This window comes from Lathyrus oleraceus, chromosome 1, assembly GCF_024323335.1.
Source record: "Lathyrus oleraceus cultivar Zhongwan6 chromosome 1, CAAS_Psat_ZW6_1.0, whole genome shotgun sequence".
Lineage (NCBI taxonomy): Eukaryota > Viridiplantae > Streptophyta > Magnoliopsida > Fabales > Fabaceae > Lathyrus > Lathyrus oleraceus.
Window position 1 is genome coordinate 457,939,015 of NC_066579.1, and position 20,462 is coordinate 457,959,476.

Genomic DNA, 20,462 nt, shown 5'->3' on the forward strand with positions numbered 1-20,462 from the left:
CTTGATAATTTTGTTGTGGTGTTCATAGATGATATATTGATATATTCTAAGACGGAAGAAGAGCATGCAGGACATCTGAGAATTGTTTTGCAGGTGTTAAGAGAAAAGAAATTATATGCAAAGTTATCTAAATGTGAGTTCTGGTTGAAGGAAGTGAGTTTCCTTGGCCATGTGATTTCGAGTGGTGGGATTTCTGTTGATCCTGCTAAAGTTGATGCTGTATTACAGTGGGAGACTCCGAAGTCTGCTACTGAGATACGCAGTTTTCTGGGGTTAGCTGGTTATTATCGCAGATTTATTGAGGGCTTCTCTAAGTTGGCATTGTCGTTGACGCAGTTGACTAAGAAGGGTCAAGTGTATGTGTGGGATGCAGCTTGTGAAGCGAGTTTTGTTGAGTTGAAGAGGCGGTTGACCAGTGCTCCAGTGTTGATCTTGCCTAATCCTGGTGAGTCCTTCGTTGTTTATTGTGATGCTTCTTTGATGGGTCTTGGTGGTGTTTTGATGCAGAATGGTAAAGTTGTAGCTTATGCTTCTAGACAGTTGAAAGTTCATGAGAGGAATTATCCTACGCATGATCTAGAACTTGCAGCTGTTGTATTTGTGTTGAAAATGTGGAGGCATTATCTGTATGGTTCCAGATTCGAAGTGTTCAGTGATCACAAGAGTCTGAAGTATCTGTTTGATCAGAAAGAGTTAAATATGAGGCAGAGAAGGTGGTTAGAATTACTGAAGGATTTTGACTTTGAATTGAGTTATCATCCCGGTAAGGCTAATGTAGTTGCAGATGCGCTGAGTAGAAAGTCTCTACATATGTCTATGATGATGGTTCGGGAGCTTGAGTTAATTGAACAGTTCCGTGATATGAGTTTGGGTTGTGAAGTTTCCGCTGATAGTGTAAAGTTGGGTATGCTGAAGTTGACTAGTGAAATTCTGGAAGATATTCGGAATGGTCAGCAAGTTGATGTCGCTCTAGTTGATCATATTACTATGGTTAACCAAGGTAATGGTGGTAATTTTGAGATTGATGAGAATGGCATCCTGCGATTTAAAGGTAGAGTTTGTGTTCCTGAGGTGTCTGAATTGAAAAAGAGTATTCTTGAAGAGGGCCATAGGAGTGGATTGAGTATCCACCCAGGTGCAACTAAAATGTATCAAGATTTGAAGAAGTTGTTTTGGTGGGCTGGTATGAAAAGAGATGTTGCTAAGTTTGTGTATGCCTGTTTGACTTGTCAGAAGTCAAAGATTGAACATCAGAAACCGGCAGGTATGATGCAACCTTTGAAGATTCCTGAATGGAAGTGGGATAGCATTTCCATGGATTTTGTGACGGGATTGCCGAGGACGGTGAAAGGTAATGATTCTATTTGGGTGATTATGGATCGATTGACTAAGTCGGCGCATTTCTTGCCGATGAAGATTAATCACTCTTTAGAGAAGTTGGCAGAGTTGTATATTGAGGAGATAGTGAGGCTGCATGGTATTCCATCCAGTATTGTGTCTGATAGAGATCCCAGATTTACTTCTAGATTTTGGGAAAGTTTGCAGAAAGCGTTGGGGACTAAGTTGAGGTTGAGTTCAGCTTATCATCCTCAGACTGATGGTCAGACTGAAAGAACTATCCTTGGAGGATTTGTTGAGAGCTTGTGTGTTGGAGCAGAGTGGTTCTTGGGATAGTTATTTGCCGTTGATGGAGTTTACTTATAATAATAGTTTTCATGCTAGTATCGGTATGGCTCCATATGAAGCATTGTATGGTAGGAGGTGTAGAACTCCATTGTGTTGGTATGAACCAGGTGAGAGTGTTGTACTCGGACCTGAGATTGTGCAGCAGACGACTGAAAGGGTTAAGATGATTCAGGAGAAAATGAAGATTTCTCAGAGTCGTCAGAAGAGTTATCATGATAAGAGGAGGAAGGCACTTGAGTTCCAAGAGGGAGATCATGTGTTCTTGAGAGTTACTCCGACGACAGGTGTGGGTAGAGCTTTAAAGTCTAAAAAGCTTACTCCGAGGTTTGTGGGTCCGTATCAGGTTTTGAAGAGGGTTGGGGAAGTGGCGTATCGGATAGCTTTACCGCCATCGCTTTCTAATCTGCATGATGTGTTTCATGTATCTCAGTTGAGAAAATATATTGCGGATCCTTCGCATGTTGTTCAGTTGGATGATATCCAGGTGAGGGATAATTTGACCGTTGAGGTGTTGCCAATTCGGATAGATGACCGAGAAGAGAAGACCCTGAGAGGTAAGAAGATTGCTCTAGTGAAAGTTGTTTGGGGAGGTCCAGCTGGTGAGAGCTTGACTTGGGAGCGTGAAGATCAGATGAAGGAGTCGTATCCGGCTCTATTTGCTTGAGGTATGTTTTCGAGGACGAAAACTTCTAAAGTGGGGGAGAGTTGTAACACCCAGAATATTGTTAGATTAATTTAAATATTATTTTAATATGATTATTTGAAGGTAAAATGAATTATTAAATAATATTAGGAATTATTATTATTATTATAGATGTTATTTATTTTAATAATAATTAAATAAATAAAATAAATGGAATATGAAGAGTGGAAGGGTAAAAGTGGAAATGGATAAAAGAGGCCAAGGTGAGAACTCAAAGTGTTTTCACGTATTTTTGCCTCAGAGTCAGAGAAAGGGAGAAACGCTGAAGAGAAAGAGAAGGAAGAGGAAAAGGCCAAAGATTGCTCAGAACTTCCTTCAATCCAAAGAGGTAAGGGGTCTGAACCTTATTAAACGATAATATGCGAGCAAATTCATGATATATGTTGGATTGTTGATGGATTTTGGGGATTTTAGGGAGATTGGGAAAGTTTGGGGTTTTGATGGAAATTCTCCGATCTGTGAGTTTTGTTGAGTTATATGCTTAGAAGCCCGCGCGTCCACTGTTTCCGCACTTAAAATCTTATTTATGCACATAACAGCCAAATGACGTTCGCCATTATGCCTTTGGCGCTCGCCATTTGGGCTTTTTTCCAGAATAAGAGCGTTTAACGCTAATGGCGTTCGCCATTAGCCTAATAGCGTTCGCCATATCAGTTTGACGGACAGTTTTTCCAGAATAAGAGCGTTTAACGCTAATGGCGTTCGCCATTAGCCTAATGGCGTTCGCCATATCAGTTTGACGGACAACTTTCGCGTTTTAAACTCCCAGATGTGATATCGTTGTAATGTTGTTGTTGTTTTGTTGAGTTGTATGTCATGCTATTAATGATGATGATAACATGACCATATGATGCTGTTGTTGCTATGTTGATTATGATGCATGTTTGGTGTGCATGCATTCATGAAAGGCCGATGCCTAGTGATGAACGGACTGAGTTCCAATGATGTTGCTGACTCCGGGCTTGTGGAGAGGCTTGGTTCCTTGCGGGGAACTCGGATTCTATGGTGATGAATCTGGGAGTGGTGATCCTGTAGTTGGTCACAAAATGGGTATACCGAGTCGTGTTGAGTCATGCATGGGTGTGTGCATTGCATTTGATATGTTGTTTTGTTGATGTTCATGAGTATGTTAATTATGATGATTATGATGAGCTGTGTTGGCATATGTGAAATATATTTATGTTTATATTTCTGTCGTTATATTATTATTTAATAATGTAATTCTCACCCCTTCTGCATGTGTTTATGTTCATCTATGATGAGCAATGTGCAGATAAAGAGGAGTAGCTATTGTTGAGGTTTGAAGAATAAGTGTAGAGTTATTCTACGGAGTCGAGTCAAATGCTCTGGTCATGTGACACCGGGGTTATGGGATTCGATAGATAATTGGTTATTATTTACGTTGTTTATGATGACTAATATGTTGAGATGCTTTGTTGAGATAATGTTGAAACATTATTATGAATTGTTATATGATGAATGATAATATTTGTGTTGTTGTCCGCTGCGAAATTTTAATAAAATAAATAATATGTTATATGTTGTGATGCGATAAGTGTTATGTTGTAAGAAATGTAAACTCTTCTACATGTTGTACTCTGATAATTTATTTAAATATGTCGTTTGGGTAGAAGGGTGTTACACAATAAGCATAAGAAAACATCTAAGAAAATCATATGAAGACCAAGGCATCAAATAAAGATAGCCATAATATCCAAGCAAGCACTCAAATAGCTAGCAGTCTTCAATGTCTTCCAATGTATAAGATGAAAATATTCCTTGGCAAAATCTCAGAAATAATCATCAGACATAAACAATAATAATAACATAATAATTAATAACAGAGACAAAGTGACAGATGAACCAAATGCACTCAATGTTTGCATCATATGAAAGGAACAATCAAGGATGACTCAGTCTCAGATAGTGACATTGGCCAAGTCCTCAAAGCATAGGGAAAATTGTATATCATAAGTCCAAAAGTTCAGATAAAGTCCAACAGTCCACCAAGATATTTTTTAAGGTTTTTGTTGATATTAGGTATATTAAGGTCCTAAGACAACAAACAAAACAAAATCACAAGCACACAATATATACATTCACAAGATACGGCTCAAGTGAGTAAAGTGAAAAGGACTGAAACATAAACATCTTGCATGAAATGTAAATGACAATGAATGACAAAGGTACTGAAATTTAAATTGCATTAAGTAAATGACTTGAAAGTAAAGCAACATTAATAAAGAGTTAGTCAAATGTTAGTGAGGGTTTAATGTGTTTAAGTCATCCCTTGGAGACCACTCAACCATCCATTCACAAGTATGAATACGTGAACTAAGACATCATCCATGAGAAGGACTCCAACTTGGATAAATCAACAAGTATGCCACTAGCTCTCAGGAATGGAAAAAAATGTCAAGTTTTCACATAATGCCATGAAGAATGAGAGACTTACAATCTCACTTACATGAATGCTATGCCATTTGGGACAATTTTAGATCTATGTTAAGCAATTGTAATTGGACTTATGTAGAAGTCACAACTATCTGAGGTCGGGCACTAAAGATATTGGTGTTAATGCATGTTAGAGACTTGGTACAAAAAACCAAACTCTTAAAACATACCACACACTAAAAATAAAGTGGGAGGGACCTATCTTAGTCAGGCTCATGTTGATTCATCTGACACAAGGTCATTGATGAATCAACTAGCATTAGACATGAAGTGAATTTATTGGTCAATGATGGATTGGGGAAGAATAGGGACGAAGATGAAGAGGGAAGGGGAAATAGAAACCCAAATTGATCATAGGAGGAATTTCATCTGATCAATAATATCCGTTCATTTTGAGGGATAAAATATACATTTCATCAACCCCCTAAATCCAATAGTATTGATCAAATAGAAGTTCAAATCAACCATGACAAAGGCAAAACAGAAAGTTAAACCTCACAAAGTCAATCAAATGGATCGACAATATTTTTAAACAATTAAACAATTAAAAAATCAAATTAAAAATGAATTAAAATGCATTTTAAAATGGACAAAACCTCAAATCTCTTCAACTTACCAAATAAATGTCCAAGGGATTTTTCCTAGGTCAAACAAGGTCAAAGGACCTTAGACAAAAAATTTCATAATTTTTGGAAAGTTAGAAGTATTTTAAAATATTTAAAAACAAATCCAAAATCAATTAATTCACAAAAAATATCAAAGTTAATCCAAAAAATGATTTTAATTCAAAATATGAAAGAGGGAAATATTCTAAGTTTTTGGTGAAATTCCCATATTTTTTGGATTAAAAATGAATTTAATATAAATTAATCAAAATAGAGGTATTTAAAAGAAAACCAGAAATTAAAATAAAAAGAAAAAAAATGAGGACCACCAGATCTCCTTCATTAATTGAGGTAGCATATATGATGGCCACGCGTGTGCAGTCTACCATAGACCAAAGTCAAAGCACTGCAAACCTGGTAATCAGAATGGATGCTCAGGATTAAAACATAGGGCAAGGATCAGATGGCTGGGACTCATGCCAGCACACCACTGGAGCTAGGGGTTCGGTCATCTTCTCCGGTGGACCTCACCGGACTGGTCGACCACCAAAGTTCATAAAAATTCAAGATGCATATACTAATTTGAAGAGAAAAACGTTAGGAGTTCGAATCTGCCCTCTGAATTTTCCAATTCTCATTATATAGAGAGATACGTGGAATTGAAAATTGAGGAGTATGAACTGAGTTGCTTTGATTTGACCTCAAAGTAACTCGTTCCTGTTGCCTACATTGGTAGGTCTTCAAACAACCAAATAACATGCAAAATAGTGGTGAATTGAGGGAGAATCGAAGAAGAGAAAAATTTGAAAAATCACCTTCGATTTGCTTCAATTGAGTTTGATTTTGCTTCTAATTTGGCTTGGCTTGCTTCTTCCAACTTGCAGGAAGTGAAATGGATGATCAAATGGTTCGGACTCTTGGAGTTTCAATCTCCAAAAATAAGTAAAATTGAAACTCGATTTCAAATGAAATCTTCAAGTTTATCTTATCAATGGAGGGTAGGGAGTTGCAAGATCAAATCTGGGGCATGAGGGATCCATTTCTGAGCTCAAGGCACTTGTATTTATAGCATGGGGATTGCTTTTCACACACTTCCATAAAAAATCCAAAAATATCAATGCTCTCATGAATGCTTGCATGGGCATGTACAAAGCCCATAAAATGATGTCAAAAGGTCGAAACTCATGTGAAAACCAACCTGAAACAATAGCATGAAGTCATGCATTGGTGAAATGGAAATTGATCATGGAACTTACCAAATGGAGCCATGCATTACACCCATGCGCAAGTCACTAAAAAATGATCCAAATGCCATGATCCTTGACTCTTTGGAAAGGTAACATGAAGGGAAGTAACTTTGCTATTGAATTTTTTTCCATTTGGAGCTTGGATCATGATGAATTTTGAGGTGGAAGTTGGAGAAATCAAACATAGTTGAAAATTTTCTAAGTATAAAGTCAAATGATCACGTTTTCCACTTTGAATAACTTTTTCTATGAGCTTCAAATGAAAATGGTTCCTTCTTCAAAGTTGCATCTCTTACATTTAATCATAAATTTGACACCATTTGAATCTTGCATGAGGGAGTTATGGATTTTATAAGTTGAAGAAAAATGCTTGTTCAATGATGATAACCCAAAATGACCGATAATGTTTCCTCTTGGCACATGACCTTGCAAGTAGATTTTAAATTTCTCATAGAATAAAAGTTGGAGAATACATCTTGAAATTGATCATGAAACTTGGATGACATTAATATCACTAAATATGAGAAAGTTATGGTTCTTTTAGGTTGACCTTCCATCTAGGCATAAATAAAATGACCTATAATATTTCACCATAAAAAATGACCTTCCAAGCAAAATTATCTCTTGATGTCAACATTAAAGTTGTTTATAATGTCATAAAGAGTAACTTTTCTCTTGGAATCATTTTCATATGACAAAAACTGTAGGAGATAGGGTCTGGAGAACCCTAGATTTGACCAGTTGACTTTCTCTGGTCAACTCCTTGAACCAACTTGTAGACTTGAAGTTCCTTTGATCTTTGGGGCTCATGGAGGATCATATATGCTTAATATGATATATAATTGAGTATCCCTTGATATATTTGACCAATTGATGAAGAAAGTTACCGAGGAAGTCACACAAGATACCCAGATGAATTAGGGCTTCCAAGGTAAACAAGCTTCAAAATCTTGATGAATTCTTGATCAAAATGACAATTAAAGAGCACGAGGATCCATATATGATGCTTAGAACCACTGTGAATCTTTTTCTTGATTGATCTCTTGCATTGAAAGTCTCAAACCCTATTTATGAACTTGGCAGGGCACAAATGGACACACCCACCTACAAAAGAAACATAAACATGTTTTTGGCATTTTGGTTAGTAAACAAAAGAAAACAAAGTATGATAGGATCAAAAGTGCTTGGTGATATCTCCCAATGCAAACCCAATGAATGAGGGGTTAGGAGGATGTCAAGGTGTGATCCCAAAGTCAATAAAAATGATGAGATGACATAAGGGATCTTAGGGTCAAAATTGGGGTCTTACATCTGGTATTCATTTCGACGAAGTGTATGCACCAGTGGCGAGGCTAGAGACAATAAGAATTGTTATGTGGATAATAATATACAGAGGGTGCAAGATACATCAGTTGGATATAAAATTAGCATTTTTGAATGGACCTTTGAAAGATGAAGTCTATGTCACTCAACCACTAAGATTCGAAATTAAAGGGTAGGGGTCGAAGGTGTACAAATTGAGGAAGGATCTTTATTATTTAAAGCAAGCCCCAAGAGCTCTGAACATGGAATGTATGTCAACGAAGCAGACATGGCTAGTCGAATCACCATATGCATGTATGTAGATAAGTTGTTGATTATAGGTGTAGATGAAGCAGAGATGAGAAGAGTCAAGTCTAAGTTGATGAAAGAGTTTGAAATATCCTACCTAGGGAACTTTTCATATTTCTTAGGGATGGAGTTCAAAGACATGGGTGAAGGAGTGTTCCTGCACCAAAAGAAGTATGACCAAGATATCTTGAAGAGGTTCAATATGAGCAACTATAATGTAGTTGTTACGCCATTAGAAACTTAAACAAAGTTGAAGAATGAGACATATAATGAATTTGTAAGTGCGACATTGTACAAACAAATCATTAAATCCTTGAGGTATCTTTGTAAGACCATGATATATATCTATCAAAGTGTCGGATTGTTGATTAGATTCTTGGAGAAACCCCAAAAATATCATCTCACTAAAGTTAATAGGGTGTTGAGATACATAAAGGGTACGATTGATCATGGTTTGACGATTCTAAGGCATAAGAAGACCAACAAACACAGATGTAGAAGTATATGGCTACATTGATTCAAATTTTAGTGGAGATCAAGACGAAAAGAAAAGTAATGCAGGAAACATATTCATGATCGAAGGCGCCCCAATCTCATGGAGCTCAATTAAGCAAAGCATTGTGGTTTTGTCATCATATGAACCTAAGTACGTGGTTGTATCATATGCAACATGTCAAACAACATAGATAGAGATGTTACTCGAAGAGCTCAAGATAATGAAACGTAAGAAAATGAAGTTATTTATCGACAACAAGTCAGTTATTGACCTGATGTATCATTTTCCGAGGGATCAAGCTAACAAAGGAAAGTTTGAACTTGAGCATTGCAAGACAGGATGACAACTAGCTGACATACTCACCACACCCCTGAAGAAGGGAAGGTTCGAAGAGTTGAAAAGAAGCATCGAGATGAGAAGTCTCGAGAACATAAATTAAGGGGTGCGTTAGAAGTTGTAATTCGATGTTGACTATATCAAAGAAGCTAATCGAGGTGTAGGAGTCAACTATATTTGACTGAGTCGAATACAACATAGAGTTATTATGTCGAAATATAACTTGTAGTTTTGCACTTTGAATTGTGTACACTTTAGATTTGAGTCAATTTATTTAATTTTGGGCATGTATTTAGTTTCCTATATAAAAAAATATAATAAATCATAACAAGAACTCATTAGTAGTAATTTCTCTTTTTACAATTTAATTTTCTCTTTTTTATCTATTTTTCTCATTCTCCTATCTTTTTTGAAAACTCTTTGTCCAACCATAAACTAAGTAAAATATGAATTTATATTATTTATATTTCACGTTAGAAAACTAAACCACGTCCTAAAAGACGGGAAAATAATAAAACAACTATTTAAAGCTTTTGAAATAACATAATGTTTCAAAGTGATTTTAATCAAATTGATGGAGATCCAATTCAAACGCATGCTTAAAAACATAAACATGGATCTCTTACTATGAAATTGGGTGGATGAACAACTTCAAATATTCCAAACATTGGCCCATTGTTATTATTACACAAGAATACTAGTATACTGACACACTACTACCGACTTGCAACTCACATTTCCCATTCAAATTCCTATAAATGATGATAATATTCTCAAAAATCTAAATTATCCAATACACATTCAAATTTATAAACTCAACCCCAAATAAATAACTAAAGAAAAATAAATATTTATTTTTAGACAACTGGATAATGATGGAGTGGGTGATGCTTTACAGGTAGGACATACCTCAGCATAGGACTGACTGACTGCCTGCTTAATGAATCAATTTCAACCCTACAAACTGCAGGCCACTGGGTGGGTCCCACTGACCCTAACTTCAACTTCAAGGCTTTATGATTGGGCCAAGAGACTCTCTGAGGGTCCATTAATCCCACGTAACAATGTCTCATATCACATATCTATTTTTTCATCATATATCTTTATAAAAAAAATTAAAATTTATTGAATAATTAATAAAAATATTTAAAAAAATTAATTTTCTCTATTTTCTTTTCTAGTATAATATTTTCTAAATCTTATCTACATTTTAATTATTCTTCTTCCTTTCAATCATTTTCTCTTTATTTCCAAGAATTCTAACCACCAACTCAATAAAGTTTTTTTTGTTGTTGTATAAAGTAGTATTAAAGAAACTGGTCCTTACACACACTCTACTCTAACTTTACTCTATGATTGTTATCCATAAATTATTATCATTAACAACTATTAATTAATATTGCTTACCCACTCTAATCAACACTATAAAGCTTTGAGGACATCATACATGAACAAACTATAAAACATTGCATTTTAATGACCAAACAGTTAACATAAACAAAAGTCACAAACTACTTACCCATTACCTTAAAGTACTAGTAACACATAATTTTTGATCTAGACTTAACAACACAGTATTATGATTTAAAGTAAATGTCCAATTGGCTTTAATTATCCATGAAAATGACACACCCTAAAATCATTTATTTGATCCAGCATTCCACCCTAAAAGCTTCCTAGCTATGTCCAAGTTGGGAGATATATATTAAATTTAAAGCTACCCCCTAACTAAGCTTCACAAGATTCACAATAACCTCACATATACACATAACCCTTTCTCATGCAATTATCAATTATTCAGGGCTCTATCATCCCTTTTCTTGATTTTATCTTTTTTTTTCTTCACTTTTCACAATCTATTTTAACTAAACTCCAAAACAAACAGACATGCCAAAAAAGTACTCCTAACTTGAGTGATTTACCTTAGCAACCAAATCTTATTTTTATATTAATTTATATGGGTAAAATTCGATATTGTTAGTTTAGATATTACACTAAAGTTTGATTCTTAAATATCTTTGATGTGTGAATTTATAATAGATACCACCTCCGTATTGTTTAAAATCTTTATATATAAATTAAAAAATAATAAAATATTATATTTTTATTAAATTAGCTCTACTAATGCATTGGATACCTATAAAGAGAAATAGTTAAATAATATAATTAAAAATAATAATTATTTTTATATTAAAAAGTTGAATGAGAATCATTTTAAAATGGATGGAGTATTATCAATCTAAAATTAATTAATAAAAAAAGAAAAAGTAATAATTTTATTAAAAAAAACACCTCGCACCCACTATACATACACAGAGAGACCAAGTTAAGGTTCCTAAGATACAATACATTGATTCTTTCGGTTGTTCTTTTGGCTCTCTGCCAAAAACAACAACACCATTCAAAAGGGTCTTTGTTTTTCTCAATCTTCTTCTCAATCACACATCACTAAAAAAAACAATGTGTTCATAAAGGAACCATTTTTTCCATTTATTCATAGAAAACAATCATAATAAAACATACCCTTTTGCTTGTTTTGTTGTTTTGATCTTTTTTAGAGGTTACATTTACAGTTATGACCAACACTGAAAACAGAGAACCGAAGGTTTCCTCTGTTTTCATCTGTTTTTCAATTTTCTATGTGACAGTTCTGTTGAACTGTAACCGTGTTTATGGACAAACATCATCTGTTTTTGCATGTGATGTTGCCAAGAATGCGAATTTATCAAGCTATGGATTCTGTGACAAGTCATTGTCGGTGGAAGATAGGGTTTCAGACTTGGTGAAGAGATTGACACTGCAAGAGAAAATAGGAAACCTTGGAAACTCTGCTGTTGAAGTTAGCAGACTTGGGATACCAAAGTATGAATGGTGGTCTGAAGCTCTTCATGGAGTTTCTAATATTGGTCCTGGTACACGTTTTTCAAGTTTGGTTCCAGGTGCTACTAGTTTTCCTATGCCTATTCTTACTGCAGCTTCCTTCAATACTACCCTCTTTCAAGCCATTGGAAGTGTGAGTTTTTTCTTTTTCTTTTTTTCCTTATCTTCATTTTTTTTGTTGATTTGGGAATGATTCAATTAGTATTAATCAGATGGTACAATCCAAGGTTTTAAATAATGGTCGCTGATCGTGTAAAAGATTTCGCGATTTTGATCCGTACATGTGTTGCGACGCTGACTACCGTCGTTGTCGCGGTATGAATTAACTACAATTGTTCTTTATCACGAACAATTGTATCGGTGTCAGCACTTTCCGATACCGTTTGGTCGCGACTAGTATTGTATATAAAATTAGTTTGATTCATTTTAGGACTATGTTTTTTTTTTGTTGCAAGTAGGTCTATTGTTGTGTTGTGGGATGGATGAAATACTGTGTAGAAGTCTTCTTGTGTTTCTTTATTTCTTTCTTTCTTGGGAGTAGGCTTCTCAAAAACTGGGAAAGAGTGATGTTTTTCAACCTTTTATTGAATAAAGACATGAAAAGTTGTTAATTTTATTCATTGGAGTAGGTGGATCTTTTTTGAAAATTTCAGATTTTGGTTTGGTTTTGAATGAGAAATGACTTTTTTGTTGGTTTCTTTATGAAATAGTACATTATCCATTTAAATAAGTACTATCAGCATTTTTTCAAACTTACGATCTCGGGTTTTGAAGGTATTAGTTAGTGATTAAAGAAAGTAGATGATGGTAATTACAACTTACATGGTTGAATTTGTTTATTTTCTTTATTGCTTTTGGCATAAAAGCAAAAGCCTTTTAGGTACAAATGTTAAATTGAGCAATACAACAATAAATGAACAAAATATGGGTAAGTTTTCAGAATCAACTTGCCAAATTTGTACTATTTTTTTCTTTTCAGCTTAGCAAAAGTAGATAATTAATTGATTCAAATAATCTAAAAGCTGATATCATTTATTTTGCTGCCAAAGTACTATATACTTTGTGATAATTATCAATTACTAGTAACTACAAAAAATAAAAGAGTTTAAAGTGGTGTTAAGGGCTAATTTATGGTAATTTTCAGGTGGTTTCAACTGAAGCAAGAGCAATGTACAATGTAGGTTTGGCTGGTTTGACATATTGGTCACCAAACATAAACATATTCAGAGATCCGAGATGGGGAAGGGGACAAGAAACACCGGGAGAAGATCCTTTGTTAAGTGGCAAATATGCCGCAGGATATGTGAAAGGTCTTCAACAAACCGATGACGGAGACTCCGACAAGCTTAAGGTTGCTGCTTGTTGCAAACATTACACCGCTTACGATGTTGATAATTGGAAAGGTGTTCAACGTTATACGTTCAATGCTGTGGTAAGTTATTGTGATTGTACTATGTAGCACACCAACACTTCAGGTTGAAAACGTGTCTCAGGCACTTGTTAAAAGCGTGTCTCAGACACTTACACAAACATTGGCTAATACCGGTGTCAGTATCAGTGTTGTGTTTGGTGTCTGTGTCTTCCGGTGTTTCTTAGTGATTGTTAAGGTTATGAATGTAGAGAATCATATTTTGTTTGTTGATTTTGTTAGGTGAGTCAACAAGATTTGGATGACACATTCCAACCTCCATTTAAGAGTTGCGTGATCGATGGGAATGTAGCTAGTGTCATGTGTTCTTACAATCAAGTTAATGGAAAACCAACTTGTGCAGACCCTGATCTTCTTAAGGGAGTTATCAGAGGAAAATGGAAATTAAATGGGTATAATTAGAATTTAGAATTCTCCTAAATCTCATTAAGTTTGAATTCACTATTCATGTTGTAGTCTTTACATTAAGTAATATGAATATTATTATGTGGTGAATGTAGATACATAGTTTCTGATTGTGACTCAGTGGAAGTGCTTTTCAAAGATCAGCATTATACCAAAACTCCCGAAGAAGCTGCAGCCAAAACCATACTGTCAGGTATAACTAACACGAGAAATGTATTGTAGTCACGTAAGCACGGTTGGCCGAACTTTGTGATTAAATATCGTGCTTTTGTAAATTTTGGTTTCACAGGTTTAGATTTGGACTGTGGAAGTTATCTAAGTCAATATACTGGAGGAGCGGTAAAGCAAGGGCTTGTTGATGAAGCGTCCATTAACAATGCTATCTCGAACAATTTTGCAACATTGATGCGTCTTGGTTTCTTTGATGGTGATCCAAGCAAGCAAGCTTATGGAAATCTTGGTCCAAAGGATGTGTGCACTCCAGAGAACCAAGAGTTAGCTCGCGAAGCTGCAAGACAAGGGATTGTGTTGCTTAAAAATAGTCCAGGATCATTGCCTCTAAATTCCAAATCCATTAAATCTTTGGCAGTTATAGGACCTAATGCTAATGCTACAAGGGTCATGATTGGAAACTATGAAGGTATCAAAATTTCTAAATTCGACAAGGACACTTTACTGACACATGTGATTGCATTCAATCACTTTCATTTTCTTAAATTATTACAAGTGTTTACGTGTCAGTGTTGATATCGTGTCTGGTGTCTGTGTATGTTTCAGTGCTTCATGGTATTTGACAAGTTACCGAAATTTTTGCAGGCATCCCTTGCAAATATACATCACCATTGCAAGGCCTAACGGCCTTGGTTTCTACGACTTACGCTCCTGGTTGTCCTGATGTGCAATGCGCGAATGCCCAGATAGATGATGCTGCGAAGATTGCAGCCTCTGCAGATGCAACCATTATTGTTGTAGGTGCAAACCTAGCTATAGAGGCGGAGAGTCTCGACAGAGTTAACATTCTACTTCCAGGTCAACAACAACAACTAGTTAGTGAAGTTGCGGACGTATCCAAGGGGCCCGTGATTCTTGTCATAATGTCTGGAGGAGGCATGGATGTTTCCTTTGCCAAAACTAATGATAAAATCACAAGCATTTTGTGGGTTGGCTACCCTGGCGAAGCCGGTGGAGCTGCCATAGCCGATGTGATTTTCGGTTCGTACAATCCAAGTAAGTCATTCACAGTTTCCTACAATGTTTTAAACCGTTCTTGCATCGTGCTGTGATCTCTAATATTATAGAGAAATCATAGTCAATTATTGCTGATACAACCTCAATTGTGGTTGTGCAGACATAAGAAAATCTTGATGTCGCGACCTAAATTGTGATCGAGAACATCATTTAAAATCAAAATGATTTTGTGATGCAGGTGGAAGGCTACCGATGACATGGTATCCGCAATCATATGTAGAAAAGGTACCAATGACGAACATGAACATGAGGGCGGATCCTGCTACCGGTTACCCTGGAAGAACTTATAGATTTTATAAAGGACAGACTGTTTTCTCATTCGGAGATGGAATGAGCTTCGGCACGGTAGAACACAAAATAGTAAAAGCACCCCAGTTGGTGTCAGTTCCTCTCGCTGAGGATCACGAATGCCGTTCCTTGCAATGCAAGTCACTTGATACTGCCGACGAGCATTGTCAAAACTTGGCATTTGATATTCACCTTAGTGTCAAAAACACGGCGAAAATGAGTAGTAGCCATACAGTTTTGTTATTCTTTACACCTCCGGATGTGCACAATGCGCCTCAGAAACACTTGTTAGGTTTCGAGAAAGTTGAATTGCCTGGAAAATCAGAAGGAATGGTAAAGTTCAAGGTAGATGTTTGCAAGGATTTGAGTGTGGTTGATGAAGTTGGAAACAGAAAAGTTCCATTGGGAGAACACATGCTTCATGTTGGAAACTTGAAGTATCCATTGAGTGTGAGGATTTGAAACAAATCCACTACATTGAATTAGTTTTTATTTCCATTTTTCTTATTTGGTTTCCTTGAAAAGAATTTGTATAGGAGACCAAAAATAAATTTGAGGTAAATGTAACAAAACTCTCTGATTTTTGTAACATTAGATTCAAATTTCAAGTTTGAAATCAAAATTTATAATTTCTTTACATCTCCTTATTTCCTAATGGTCACACCTCTCAACGGCCCTAATGCGGTGAAACCATTTTATGGTGAAACCATAAATAATGTAGAGATCAATGTTGTCAAGATTAAGACAGTAAGATTTTAAAATTAAGATCGAGATTCATAATACATATTAAATTGACCGGAAGGAAACTGAAAAACCTTTATTGTAAAACCAAAAACAACATCAAAAAACAGAAACATGTGAAATGAAACTAGTCTCATTCTTTGTTGGAATTGGAAGCAACTCTATATTTATAAAGAGCATCAATGAGATCATGAATATATTGATTATGAAGATCTTTAGAACTGAAAATCTTCCCCATCTCTTTAGCATTGTTCCTAAAACTACTTCCTTCTTCATCCACTATAGCTAACCTCAATGTATGAGCCACAGAATCCCTAGTAAAGGAACCATCTTCCTCACTCCTTGGTACCTCAATAGCCACTTCCTTTTCCACCAATGCCCTTGAAAACAAACACTGATCAAGCAAATAGGGCAATGTCACAAGAACATGTCCAAAATGAATCTTCTCAATAACAGAACCAGAACCACAATGACTCATACATCCACCAATAGCTCCATGAGCTAAAATCTTAAGCTGAGGTGCCCATGTTTTCCAAACGATTCCTCGTTCCTTCGTTCGATCCTCAAATCCTTCAGGTAACTCAAGTGTACCTTCTTTCAGATTCTTCAAAGCCCAGAAGAAAGGTAAACCCGAAAGCTCAATTCCATGAGCTAGCTCAGTTAAATCTTTCTGACTCAACTTCAACTCACTCCCGAATCCGATATAAACAACCGAAGATAATTCTCTTGAATCCAACCATTCTTTGATTTTCACCCAATCAGGATTATTCTCTTCCTCTTCATCGTCTCTTATCTGCATAGACGGCGGAAGCAATCCAACAGGAACAACAGGAACCTTATACTGCTGAGAGATATAATCCAACCATTCACCTTCGAGCTCTCTTGAAGTTCTAAGAAGAAAAAGATCGCAACTCGAATAAGCTTTATTAAGATCAAAACCAGCCATTCCACCTGATTCATCTTGTAAAGCAGTGAAAGCTCGAATAATCTCATAAGGTTTAAGATGAATACTTGTCTGAAAAGGAACCCATTTGGGTGGACCGCACATATCTTCGAGTTTGAAATCTTTTTTAACTTGATCCTTAGGTGGATCAAAGAAACACTTGTTCCAAGCTGGTGTAATGTTGTAATGAGCAGAAGCAATGTTTAACGTTTTCGCTATCGGTGCCAACCAACCAGAAGCGAAATCGTAGAAAACCCAATCGGGTTTCGAGGTTTTGAGAATCTCAGTAACATCGTTTTCTAGTCCTTCGTAAGCTAGTTTAAGGTAACGGTTCATGTTTGGTAGAATGTCCATGGTGTTTTCTGCACCTTCAGGAAGCTGTTCTATGTGCGGTAAAGGTAGTTTAACTAAGTTGATGAGTGATTCAATGTTTTTGGGAGGTTTTGGGATTTGATCAATGTTTTTGGGAGAGTTGATGAAGGTAACAGTGTGGCCCTTTGAAGCAAGAACTTTGGCAACTTCGAAGTAAGGGTATATGTGTCCCATAGCTAACCATGGAAGCATAACAATATGAAGAGGTTTGTTTTCAACAACGTTGTTGTTGATGACATTGTTGTCGTTAAGGATTGATCCCATGATGAGTTGGATTTGGTTGGAAGAATGGAAGATATGAATGTGGAGAAAGAGTATGAAAGAGTTGAAGATATAGTAGCGGTTTCAAAGTGTTATGTTTTTTCTTTTTTATTAATTTTGAAAAATCAAGAGATTATTCATCATGTAAAATAAATATAAAAAATCATTGCCTCGTGACACACGAATCCAATATTAACTTATTTAATGAATATAAAAATCATTGCAACTTTGTCTTTTTGTCTATAAGATTCTTTTGTAATTCTTTTTTGTGTTGTTTGATAAGAGTTTCTATAAATTTTTAAATATATTTCTTATTAATATTATTGATTTGTTTTAATAAAATGGAAAATCAAATTGAATATAACTATAAGTAAAAAAATAACTTAGTAATACTTACCTACAAAATATAAACATTAATTACGTTTAAAGATATATTAGTCTTTTATCTTTTAAATGAAATTTAATCTTTTTATTTTAAAAATAAAATTATTTTACTTTGATTTTAATTTTTTTTCTATGTATTAGTCACCACTCTATTTTAAAATTTATTTTGCTCATGTAACTATTTCTAAATAGATAAATTTAATATGATATGTCAAATAAACTTTTATTAAAATATAATATAAATATTAAATTGTCAAGAAAGAGAATAAAGTGCGCTACATGCAATGTTTTAATCACTAAGTTGAACCGTGTAAATGTTGATAAAACATAAAAAATGTGATTATTGTTGAGAATGTATCAAGTGTGAGTAGTGTGAGTAATAGTTTCACATTTGTTGGAAATGTGGAGACTTGAGTATTTATAAGTGAGAGAACTCACTCACCCATCACCTTAAAATTTTAGATGAATATGTGGTGAGTCTCTCACAAATGTGTTGCTCCAAAAAGAAGAAGCATCACAATGTTCAATGCTCCATAGTGAAAAAACTCCCCTAACAACCCCTTAAGATTTTGGGTGAATATGTGATGTGTCTCTCACAAAGGTGTAACTCTAAATGAAGAAGTCTCATAATATTCAATGCTCACTAATAAAAAATTCCCCCAATAATTGGTATCATGAACCTTTGGTTCGAGAAAGGGACCGACTTACTTGTATCGAAAGTCAACGACGCCAGTGTGGTGAATAAGAAACGTTCAGTTGAAGAGTGTCAACGACACTATGGTGGTGAATAAGAAACGTTATGTGCGATACAATAGTTTGTGGAAGTAAAAAAAGAGCTTTCACTTGAGGGGAGTATTGTGGACTCACACTTGAGGGGGAGTGTTGAGAATGTATCAAGTGTGAGTAATGTGGATAATAGTCTCACATTGGTTGGAAATATGGAGACTTGAGCATTTATAAGTGAGAGAACTCACTCACATACTACCTTAAGGTTTTTGGTGAATAAATGGCGTGTCTCTCACAAAGGTGTTGCTCTAAAAAAAAGGAAGTCTCACAATGTTCAATGCTCCATAGTAAAAAAACTTTTGGTTCGAGAAAGCCTAGTGAAAAACTCCTCCAATAAATGGTATCATGAGCCTTTGGTTCGAGAAAGGGACTGACTTACTTGTATTGAATGTATCAAGTGTGACTAGTGTGTGTAATAGTCCCACATTGGTTGGAAATATGGAGACTTGAGCATTTATAAGTGAGAGAATTCACTCACTTACCACGTTAAGATTTTAAATGAATATGTGGTGTGTCTCTAACAAATGTGTTTCTCCAAAAATCCCACAATAAGAAACGTTTGAATATGTGGTGTATCTCTCACAATGTTCAATCCCCCTAGTGAAAGAATAGCAATAAAGTAATATAAATAAACATAAATAAATTTAACAATAACAAAATTAAATAACAATAAATATTTCTAAAATAAAAAAGAAGATTGATTATGTGAATAAAAAGATTTATAATAACAAAATTAAGATTTTAAATTTTTTATTATTTGAGTTTAGGTAGAAGAGAGGAGAAGTTGTTTCAATTTTAGATTTTATTTTCTCTTTGTAAATTGTGTTAGATCATCCATCTTATAATAAGTGTTTGATTAGAATTATTTGATTCTTAAAAAAATATTAAATTTATTAGTTTTAATGATAAAGTTAATATTCAGTCTGTGTCATAAGTGTTTCGTTTAAGTTATGTTTGGTTCTTAAAGAAATGATTAAATTTATTGGTTTTAATGAAAAAACTAATAATATTGTTTATTAAAATGTGTTTATTAATTAGTATAGTTAATGAACTATTTAAATATAATAAAAGTTAATAAATAAGAGTTTAATAGTGTAAAAAAGTAATAAATATTGTATTAGTATCGTAAATAAATATTTATTTTAAAGAAAAAAAATATAAATAAAATACTTTTTATGAGATTAAAGGAATATTATTTACTAAAATAATTTTATTAATTATAATTAATAAAATATTTAAATATAATAAAATTTAATAAATAAAATATAATAGTGTACAAAAATAATAAATATTATATTATTATTATAAAAAGACATTTATTTTAAAAAAAAATATAATCGAGCGGTTCAATGAAACCCACATACTCATTAGTTAATTTGACAATTGAATAAGTTGAATCATACCAATTTCTATTAGAGTAATTGATATTTTGATCTTTTCAATATGACATATTCTTTGGATTCCGGTTTGATAGGAGCGATATTTTGGTTAATCCGAGAAGCATTATCAACAAGAAGAGAATTGTACATCTTAAAACAAAAATTAGACATAAAATTATTTAAAAATTTATTAACACAAATTAAATAT

The 20,462-nt window shown here is 34.5% G+C and overlaps 2 protein-coding genes across 2 annotated transcripts; one reads left to right on the forward strand and one right to left on the reverse strand.

Moving 5' to 3' along the window:
* Positions 1–11,468: 11,468 nt before the first annotated feature.
* Positions 11,469–16,025, forward strand: LOC127084920 (beta-xylosidase/alpha-L-arabinofuranosidase 1). Its single transcript, XM_051025446.1, has 7 exons — positions 11,469–12,151; positions 13,163–13,450; positions 13,670–13,839; positions 13,948–14,045; positions 14,142–14,492; positions 14,669–15,079; positions 15,279–16,025. The coding sequence occupies exons 1-7, from the start codon at positions 11,714–11,716 to the stop codon at positions 15,848–15,850; spliced, it is 2,328 nt and encodes a 775-aa protein (XP_050881403.1). The 5' UTR covers positions 11,469–11,713; the 3' UTR covers positions 15,851–16,025.
* A 154-nt stretch (positions 16,026–16,179) lies between these two features.
* LOC127084925 (soyasaponin III rhamnosyltransferase) lies at positions 16,180–17,797 on the reverse strand. Its single transcript, XM_051025455.1, has one exon. The coding sequence runs from the start codon at positions 17,706–17,708 to the stop codon at positions 16,263–16,265; it is 1,446 nt and encodes a 481-aa protein (XP_050881412.1). The 5' UTR covers positions 17,709–17,797; the 3' UTR covers positions 16,180–16,262.
* Between the last annotated feature and the right edge of the window lie 2,665 nt (positions 17,798–20,462).

Excerpts from the sequence above, each read along its gene's own strand:
- LOC127084925 (XM_051025455.1), bottom strand. The coding sequence starts at position 17,708 with ATGGGATCAATCCTTAACGACAACAATGTCATCAACAACAACGTTGTT.
- LOC127084920 (XM_051025446.1), top strand. The coding sequence starts at position 11,714 with ATGACCAACACTGAAAACAGAGAACCGAAGGTTTCCTCTGTTTTCATC. Across the intron at positions 13,451-13,669 it reads GTTATACGTTCAATGCTGTG|GTGAGTCAACAAGATTTGGA; the intron begins GTAAGTTATTGT and ends TGATTTTGTTAG. Across the intron at positions 15,080-15,278 it reads TTTCGGTTCGTACAATCCAA|GTGGAAGGCTACCGATGACA; the intron begins GTAAGTCATTCA and ends TTTGTGATGCAG.